Source organism: Hibiscus syriacus, unplaced genomic scaffold, assembly GCF_006381635.1.
Source record: "Hibiscus syriacus cultivar Baekdansim isolate YM2019G1 unplaced genomic scaffold, ASM638163v2 tig00110356_pilon, whole genome shotgun sequence".
Classification (NCBI taxonomy): domain Eukaryota; kingdom Viridiplantae; phylum Streptophyta; class Magnoliopsida; order Malvales; family Malvaceae; genus Hibiscus; species Hibiscus syriacus.
This window is the reverse complement of record NW_024062700.1, coordinates 50,695-61,059: the sequence shown is the minus strand read 5'-3', so window position 1 is coordinate 61,059 and position 10,365 is coordinate 50,695. Positions and strand designations below refer to the sequence as shown.

At 35.3% G+C, this 10,365-nt stretch overlaps 1 protein-coding gene across 1 annotated transcript; it reads left to right on the top strand.

Moving 5' to 3' along the window:
* Positions 1–6,277: 6,277 nt before the first annotated feature.
* LOC120120948 (14-3-3-like protein) lies at positions 6,278–9,274 on the top strand. Its single transcript, XM_039140432.1, has 5 exons — positions 6,278–6,397; positions 7,052–7,565; positions 7,687–7,809; positions 8,328–8,444; positions 8,961–9,274. The coding sequence occupies exons 2-5, from the start codon at positions 7,080–7,082 to the stop codon at positions 9,018–9,020; spliced, it is 786 nt and encodes a 261-aa protein (XP_038996363.1). The 5' UTR covers positions 6,278–6,397; positions 7,052–7,079; the 3' UTR covers positions 9,021–9,274.
* Positions 9,275–10,365: the final 1,091 nt, after the last annotated feature.

Genomic DNA, 10,365 nt, shown 5'->3' with positions numbered 1-10,365 from the left:
CACCATTGACTTGGAATGGTCCTTGTCGATAGTTTATAGGCTGTCAAATCAGGGGTCGGGCAAGATACATGATATTTCTACAATTGGATTGCTGCTCAATGAGGCTAGACGGATGCTCGCTTTCCTCCCTATGTTTAAAGTCCACTATGTATGTAGGGAAGCTAATCGTGTCGCCCATGTTCTTGCTCAATGGGCCTTATCAAACAACAATCCAGTTTGGTTCTTTCTTGATGAACCTGGTTGTATTAAGCAAGATGTAATTAATGATGCTATTGGAATATAAGGATCTTTTCCTTAAAAAAAAAAGAATGGTTTGGGGGTCATGGGAAGTGAGGAGGGAAAGAGAGAGAGGGAGTGGAAAGGGTGAGGTACGGGGTTGGGTGTTGGTGGAGATTCTTTTTTAAAAAATATTTTTAATATATTTTTAAGTTTTTTAAAAATATAAAATATTTAAAATTACTAAAATATGACACGTGTTATTTAACGAAAATTTTTAACGTCCGTAGTAGTTAAAGAGACCATTGGCCATGTCAATTATATTTTTAATTATTAATTAATATAAAAAAATATATATTTTAAAAAAATAAAAAAAAATTATCAGGCACTCTAAATTAAAAAAAATTGTATTTATAAAAAATAAAAAATTATTTTAACTCCTACTATAATAAATTTTTAATTTTACCCCTATAAACACCTAAATGAGAAAATGAATATAATTTAAGTATTTATTTTTATATTAATTTTTTTTCTCCTGAGAATGACAATATCAATGCCTTTTGTTCAATTAGGTTACATCTTCCAGTACTCAAGTTTTATCGGATGATTACAACAACTCCAGCAACTTGTGGTATCAGGTAAACAAAAAACTTTGATTAGAAATCCTTCACTTTAATAATATACAGTTTTTTTTTTGCATAGCTTGGATTTTCTTGGATCTTATTCACCACTTTAATAATATACAGAAATGTATTTTACACCATATATGGAGAGCCGTGGACTCGATTTTGCTGAATTTTTTAATCGTCTCAAAGGCTTTCATTAGGATATTTTAGAGATAAAATCATTTGTTTATGCATCTGCTGGTTCTTAAGTAATATGCTTTATCGGCTGTTTTTGGTGAGCTTTCGCATAGTGGTGGATCGTGTCTTGGGGTGATATGAGAAGTGTTGAGGAGCTTTTTCAATTCTATTTCTCCCAAATTCTGGCCATTAACCTGAGAAGTGTGTGGCTGGCCTCTTTTTCGGTAGCTGTTTGGAGCTTTTGGTTGTGTTGCATTGAGAAGGTGTGGAGGCCCCCTGCTGCTTCTGCTTGGTCTCTTATGTTTGTTGGCATGTCCGAGGAGGGAGGTGGTGGTGTTCTTATGTTCGAATTGTGGTGAATTAAGGTCATTTTCTCGATCAGGGCCTGCTCGAGACTGTGGTGTAGAAGATGCTACATCTGCAGGCGTGGATGGAGTTTCATACTCAGTGATTTTAATTGTGTTGGTCGTGCTTCTGGAGACCTTTTAGCAAGGCCTCACGCAGTTCATTAGCTGATTGTTTGTCAAGGCATGAACTATTCATAACGTGGTGGTAAACTCTGTGATTTCGCGCTTGGCTGATTGTGAAGATGGGTGGTTTTTGCCTTAGGTTGTAACAGGGTCCTTGTTAGCTGCTTGCTTGCTTCGTTTAGTTGTTTTGCTCATAGCTTTGTGTCCGGTTTTTGGGGTATGCACTCTTTTCCCCATTTAAGATTACGGTTTTTTTTAATGAGGTATACTACTAATTGTTAGGTTGATTTTTTTAATAAAAATTGCTTGCCGATTAAATAAATACTTAAAATCATTAAAGGAAATTTGTGAAAACAAGGCAAGTCCAAACACAGTCGAGACATTATTAGAGTCTGCGGTCACATGGTGTGTGGCACCAGTGTCTACCACCCAGCGATCCGAGGACATGGATGAGGTATTTGCTTGTGGTTGAACGGCTAAAGATGAGGCAGACTTACGTTTGGCGCAACATTCACATCCAGTATCAGAGGGTGAATTATGTGTTGAAGAAGTTGGTCGACGGTCTGACTGATTGGATCCACGAGTTGATGCAGTTACACATGAAAAATCCTCATCAAATCTGTGCCAACACCGGTCTACAAGCTGGCCTATTTTTCCACAGAGTTGACATTGCATTTTTGATTTACCACGACCTCTACCACCTGTTTGAGCTCCAGACCTTGAATCATAACCTGAGTTGGAACTTACTGAGTTGCGAATTTCCCCTTGAGCAACATTTATATTCATTTGTAAGGTTTCCAATTGATCTTCAAAACTGGCGAGTTGTGTTTCTGCATCAAGAAGCATGGTGTAGATGTTATCCAAGGATAAAGACTCTCTCATTGTGGTTATAACAGCCATGAAGGGCTGGTATTCCCGTGGAAGGCCTTTGAGAATGCTTGCAATGTGCTCGACTTGAGGTATTGCACTGCCGCAAGAGGCTAAGGCATCACAAACCTCCTTCACCCGAGTAAGGTATGTACGCATAGAGTCACCTCCTTTCATTAGGGACTGAAGTTTATAGTGAAAACTCATCACTGCCGTAGTGGAGCGATTGGCGAAAAACTGAAGAACAGTGTTCCATACGGCTGTCGCAGTTTCAGCTCCAACAAACTGAGGAAGAAGATTATTGCTAATCGTTGATAGTAACCAGGAGGCGATAGCACTATCCTGTGCTATAAACTCTTCATAGGCTTCATTGACTCGTGTTATGCCATCATCATCGACAGTCGTTTCAGGTGGAGTTGCCACAGCACCGGTGAGGAATCTTTCTAAACGATGGCTCCGAATTGTAAGCAGAATCTGTTGTTTCCAAAGCAGAAAGTTCATCTCATCAAGAATGATATTTACTTTCTTGTGAGTGAACGACTTTGCATTGGCAGGAAACTCCATTGAAAGAAAACTTTAAGCAGCGTGGAGGAAGATCCCAAGATCTTTGGCGAGAGATACCATGTTGGAATGGTGCTATGCGAAGAAAACAGCATTTCTGGAAACTTGCTTTTCATTGCTGAATTACATTCAATTTATACATTGTGTGCAGCTATAGCTAACTGATTCACTAACAGTTTTGCTAACAGACTGCTAACTAACTAACAACTGACCCATTTAGCTAATGCCACGTGTATAGTATAGTTACAGTCGGTTATAGCTGGCTAAGAGAAGATTTGTTTCTGCTGATGACTTGCTTCTGCAGCTTCTGCTGGACTGCCAACAGCTGGAGATGGCATTCCAGTAGCGAACCATGGAATGAGTTTTGCGAACCCTCTGGAGACGTCAACTTCGAGCCAGTTTGGGATGATGCTCCTGGAACTTTAAGGATGACGATGAAACCGAAAAGCTTTAGAAGAAAACCTGTTTGAATAAACCCTTTGGAGTAGTTCTTGTTGTTGACTTGATGTTTGTTGTTTGCTGTCAGTGTCTTACAGAGTCTAGAGTGTTGTCTTTAGGTACAAATCCATTACTGCTAAAAAATTGTTTTAATATGCTTATGTACCAGGTGTTTTATAGTATGAAGTTGAAATATCTGCTTTCTTTTCTAAACTCTAGCAGTTCATTTCAATAATCCTTTCTTTTGGGGTACGAACTTGAAAAATCTATATGAACTTGTTTGCATTCGAAGGTCACTGGTACTGTTCAAATCTGAGTTATGTCTGAACCTGATTGAGACAGGTCACTTGAAACTTGAATACGGCCTATAGGCTCTACTTGGTGCAAATTCTATTCTTTTTGTCATCTCTATCAGACTCTAATTTCTGTCCTTTTTTCAGATTCGGTCAAATAAGATTAGTAGAATAAATACATTTTATTACATGTGTAGTTCTATTGCAAGAGAAACATATCCTTTTCAAAAAAAATTTGAAGGTATATGGCTAGGTTTACTGAAATCACTGGTGGTCCAGACTGATTAACATCTCCCTTTGCCAGGTTACTGTGCAAAATCATACTCGAGCATTCTAACAATATATATAAGTGTGTGTGTAAACTAGCAGGTGTATTCAAACCCTTTGATTAATCTGAATCAACAATAGTCTAGCCTTGGAATGGAGCTAGTCTTTCTAATAGGAGAATCATAAAGGATTTGTGAAGATAAAATACTAATGAAGATGACTGGTAGTTGACGAAACACTATGGAATTTCTACAGAAATATTACTATCGACTGTCATATACATATATATATATATATATATATCATTGCACTTGTATATTGGTGGAGCTCTTGATTTTAAGAAAGATTGTGTTTGTTGCTGGTGTAAGGAGTTTGTAAATGTGTCAACTAGTTCAATGAACTGTCTCGATAGTTTATTGTCGATAGAAAAAGCAACGCCAAGATGGGAATAAAAGCACTAGATCGTAACGGTCGCAATATAAGTTCTATATTGCTTAGGGTTATACACGATTTTAGAGTCGAGAAATTGAACTTATCGTAGGGAAAACTCGAAACATTGTTCTAATTATGGAAGTTATATATATTTTCAGTTAGGATATGTATCGACATCCGATAGGTTCAAGTTCCATCTAATGTAAGTAGCATTTTCCCTATCATTCTATTGATTTATATATTTTCAGTCACGGAAGACTGTCCGCCAGTATCAATGTTTGTTTTGTTGGATTAATGGCTTTACATATATGTGTTTTATGTAGTGATTCGGTTAATGTAGACGTCAAAGGCAGGCTTAAATGGTTTTGTGATGTAAGATTTTTCATAGGGTAGATATCATTCAACAATTGCATCTTGTGATCTACCTTCTTTGAAGGCTATGCTTTGTCTGTTTGAGTTGTGTCTTGATCCATCTCTTCTTCTACTTCTAAGCTAGTTATCTGTTGTTAGCTTTGAGAATACTCCTCCTCCATATGCATAGCTGTTGCTGTTGCACCAGCCATGTCCAGTATATATATATATATATATATATATATATATATATATATCTGCAATGAGCTTTCCATATCTGAATCAGATTATCATCCCCTTGTACCCTCAACAATGAGCTTTCCTTGCAATCAAACTAAGGACTGAATTACCTGATTGCAGTGTTTCTTATGTCATCAACTTTCTGCTCACATACTCATAAACCTGAGATTGTATAAAACAATGGAGTATTAAACAAATTACCTGACAACGATTTAACTAGAAGTGTTTTATATATTGCAATATAGATTAATTATGGGTAAAGTATACAATTGGTCTTCTGACTATAGAGCATTATTTTGTTGAGTCATCTGACTATTAGAAATTATAAAATGATCCCCTAATTATAGGATGCTATTTTTTGTGTTCTCTGACTATTAATATGTTTCAAACTCTTTATTTTTCGTGAAAAATTTGATCTGTTGTCTGACCTGTTTGTTAACCTAATAATTGCGATATAATAAAATCACATTTTAATGGTGTATACGTACATCATCGTTGCTTTCAAGCACTAAATCGACGACATAATATTTCAAGTATTGATGTGAAGATATAATGTAAATGGAGATTCGATCTATAAAATACAACTAAAACAATTCCAGGATCAAATTTTATCATATTCTAGTTAACAAGTTAATGCACAACTCAACGACCTCAAATTTTTTAACTAAAAATGATAAGTTTGAAATATATGAATAGTCGGGTGATCATTTTATAACATTTAGTAGTCAAAATTCAACAAAACAATACTCTATAGTTAAAGGATCATTTTACAAATTTTAATAATTAGGGACTTAATAAAGTAATATCTTATAATCGATGATCATTTGTATACTTTACTCATTAATTATTTATTTAAACATTTTATGAAACTATGCCTCAATTCCCAGCGTGACAGGCCCAAACCAAAGCCCACGGGAATCTCTGCTATCTGCCACCTGTCGCATGATCATTGGACCTCTCTATCTTTCTCTCATTCTCCATTTGTTACAGTTTTCCTAGAAAAACAAAATAATAATAATAAAAATGACAAAAAGCATCAAACATCCCTGTATTTTTTTTAGAAAAATTAATGTGGAACTCATATTATTTTTTTAATATAGTTCTGCAATTCAAAAAATAAATTTAAGTTAAAAGATTGTCATGTTAGTATCATGGACTATCATGTTAGTACAGTGAATTGTCACATCAACACCGTAATAGTCAATGATGAAAAAAAGTTGGTCAAAGGGTCAAACTGAGTTTATTTTCTAAGTTGGAGGGTTATCTTAAAAGAAAAGATAATACGAGGGTCATATTGGTTTCTTTCAAAAGTAAAGCGACCTATGATGTATTTTTGCCTAAAAAAATCAGCCCTATTGGTCTCCTCAGTCTTCACTCCCTAAAATAAATTTCTCCGCCTTCTTATTTCCACCAACAAATCTGAAGGAAAATTAAAAAGGGAAGAAAATATCGTCGATTGGTACGTTATTCTGGATCAGCGTCTTATTGATAATTTTGGATTTTATTACTTTACTTTGAGATCTATAGGGTTTTAAGTTTTTTGTTTTTTTACATTCATTTCTCTGATTTTGTTAATGGCTTTTTTATTGATGCAATGAATGGTTTTGCAGCTTTCTTTACTGGGTTAATCTTAGTGGTTTAGATTCAATCTGTTTAGTATTTGATCTTTTCATTGGTTGATTTGACTACTTAGGGTTTTCTTTTCCTTTCTTTTTGTTGCGATCTGTTCGGTTCCTAGAAATTGGGCTAAATTGAAACTGGAAAAGTTTCTCTAACAAAAAAAAACAACAGTTTAGATAATGTGAAACTGTTGGAACGGAAAAGATAGGAGCTAGTGCTAATGACATGTCTTCCTCGCTGTTTAGATCTTATTATTATTATATAATTAAATTTAGGACGTACCTTTTGGTATTTTTGAAACAAATTAGATCGGATCTGTGAGTTAGATAATTTGAAAAAACAAAGAACTTAAAATTGAATACCGTTTTGATGCTTTAGGGTTGAAGGGTGAGAATGTATCGAATGATTGTTCTAGATATGGGTGCTATTGTTTAGACCCTGGACTTGGTTAGAAATGTTTGTATAACAAGAGTAAATCTTTCTGTTTTTGCAGGATTAAGTGTTAGATTGATATTATAAAGATGTCTCCAACAGAATCATCACGAGAGGAAAATGTTTATATGGCCAAGTTGGCTGAGCAGGCCGAACGTTATGAGGAAATGGTGGAGTTCATGGAGAAAGTTGCAAAGACGGTGGATGTTGAGGAGCTGACGGTTGAGGAGCGGAACCTTCTCTCTGTGGCTTACAAAAATGTGATTGGATCAAGGAGGGCTTCATGGAGGATCATCTCTTCCATTGAGCAGAAGGAAGAGAGCAGAGGAAATGAAGATCATGTTGCACAAATAAAGGATTATAGGGGCAAGATTGAAGCTGAGCTCAGCAAGATCTGTGATGGGATTTTGAACCTTCTTGAATCTCACCTCATCCCTTCGGCCTCATCCGCTGAGTCAAAGGTGTTTTACCTTAAGATGAAGGGTGATTATCACAGGTATCTTGCTGAGTTTAAGACTGGTGCTGAGAGGAAGGAAGCTGCCGAGAGCACTTTGTTGGCTTACAAGTCTGCTCAGGTGGGTGAATTGGTGCTGCTGTTTTGTCGATATTAGTTATTTTCTCTATAGTTCCTGAGCATCTACTGAAAGGCTAAGATGGAATTTCTTAGCTTCTCTTTATTTTTGTTTATGATGGCAGGATATTGCTCTTGCTGAGCTTGCTCCTACTCATCCAATTAGGCTTGGACTTGCTCTTAACTTCTCTGTTTTCTACTATGAAATCCTCAACTCACCTGATCGTGCCTGCAATCTTGCAAAACAGGTGTTTATTCTCTACTGCTTTGCTATTAATATCTTCTTTTATTATTTTTATTCACTTAATTCAGTCATTGATCTGGAACAGCTAATAAACTAAACTCTGCAGTTTTTAACTGTTTTGGTGTGGTCCATTGGTTTTGGATGGCATAGTAAATTGTTTTAATTTAATCCTACCCGAACTGGATTTAATTGTGATAGCAGCTCCTTGTATATAAGTTAGTTGAATGTTTGAGGAGCCAACCTGTTAACACCTAAAAGAATTATTGTGCCATCATTGAATTAAGTTTTATGTGTTCTAGCTTAGACCAAGTCTGATCTGAAATGTTTATGGTTGCTTTTATCTATATGAAGTCTGCTAATGTTGTAAATTGATATCCGTTTACTTGGATTTATTAATCTAGTGTATTCAAGTTATGAGGATTAGATTGTTCTTATGTGAAGAACCACAAATGGCTTCTCAATGACATGAAGTGATTGTCCAAAGGTTGCTTGTCAGCTAAAATGATTTTTTTTACTTGGCAGGCTTTTGATGAGGCTATTTCTGAGTTGGATACTTTGGGCGAGGAATCTTACAAGGATAGTACATTAATCATGCAACTTCTCCGGGACAATCTGACGCTTTGGACATCTGACATCATGGTATCTCACAGCACACTCTCTCCCTTTTGTGTGTAATCATGAAAATTTCATGCAGCTCTGCTGTCTTTAGACATCAAATAAATCTCTCTTTAAATTGCCATGATTTTTTGCACCGACATAGACTTGAAAAATGTCAAAAGCTATGTTCTCAAGCAAACCGTTTTGCTTTCATCATCATGACTACAGTTATCTACATTTCTAGGCATTACATTTTATAAATTAATGCCTGGACTAATATCCCTAAGTTTCAATTGATCTCCAAGATAATCCCTTGCTTCTTTAACCGTAGTAAGAAACAAGAATGTTCTGCCACATTATACATGCAAACACAATTCACCTTATCACATTAATTTCAGAACTAATATTCTGATCTGATGTTATTGTTATGTCATGACTCCTGTTAATTGTTTCGTTGATTAATATCGGATGTTCCTTTTCTAGTTGATGGATTTTCTCAAGTCCTCTATTCAGATGATTTCTTGTTTGTGATCATTGTGTTTTGTTCCTTGGTTTTAGGATGAGGCTGGAGATGAGATCAAGGAAGCTTCGAAAGAGTCAGGTGAGGTACAGCAGTGATGAGATAAATTCATAAGAATTGTGCTCTGTGCCTTATCTGCAGGTATACAATACATGGATGCAATGTGGGTTGTCACAGAAGGTTCGGGTTTTATTTTTTAAATGCATTCATCTTGGAGTCATAATGTTCCTCTGAATTATTTATGTGCCTTATTTTTGAACAAGAAGAATTTGACTTGGTTTGATTTGTTTTTCATGTGGTAGTGCTGAATTAGTGGGTTTGCCAATCCATCCTTTTCTTTGAATTTTAGTTACTTGCTGTTGGAAGCTATTATCCATGTTTCTACCGTTTGCTTGGTGACTTTTATTTCTTAGGATGCTGGAAAGAGTATTTTGAATATTTTATAAAATTAATAATTATGTTTAATAAGCATGATGGGAATTGATCTTAAATCAATGTAAAATTAAAAGAAATTATACTCTATAATTGTGACCCAGTAATCCTTATTTTGGAGATTTACAAAATTATTTCATCTCTAAATGGCAAAAAACGATTACCTTTAAAATATTATGAGAGGAATCATAGTAGTAGAGGTACCCAAAAGCAAGAGCAGTAACTGCCCAATAAATGACGGCCAAAGAAGCTGAAGCAGCTAGGCTGATGATATGTCCAAGCAAAGTGGTGGAAGAGGCTGGCTATCACAGAATTACACCGCCAATCAGACCAAATATCGACATAAAACCTGTCGATGGATTGCTACCCCAATCTGCTCGAATTGATGGGGAGAGGGTGAAAATACAGGGATGATGTATTTATTAACTGACCAACCAGTTAGTCCCCGTATTTAGAATTGAGCGATTGAAAATCGACAGTATAATTATCTTGTAGAATTTAAGATTGATATTCACCGATTACAATGAAGTTAACAACACATGTAGTTTGTTTTATATTTTAGGAGAAAGGATAACTTTAGTCCTAGTAGTAGATTTAATTTATCACCTTCACCCCTATCGTATTTTCGTATCAATTTAATCTTCGAAGTTGTTCAATTGTATCATTTTATACTGTATCCCTAACCTAAAATCTTAAATTATAAACTCTAAACCCTATACTATAACCACATAGCATCTAACACACAAACCTTAAATTTTGATTTAGGGTTTATAATTTAAGATGTTAAGTTGGGAGTAAGATATAGAATGATGCAATTAAATAATTTTGAGGACTAATTGATTCGAAAATACGATAGGCGTAAAAGTGATAATATGGGCAAAAGTTACCTTTAAACCTATATTAGATAAAGGGTTTATGGTCTATATTCAAGATTTGTGTTTGTCTTAGTTAATAATATCATCTTTAAATTCAAACTTGAATAATTTCTTATAAAGATAATATTCTACCTAA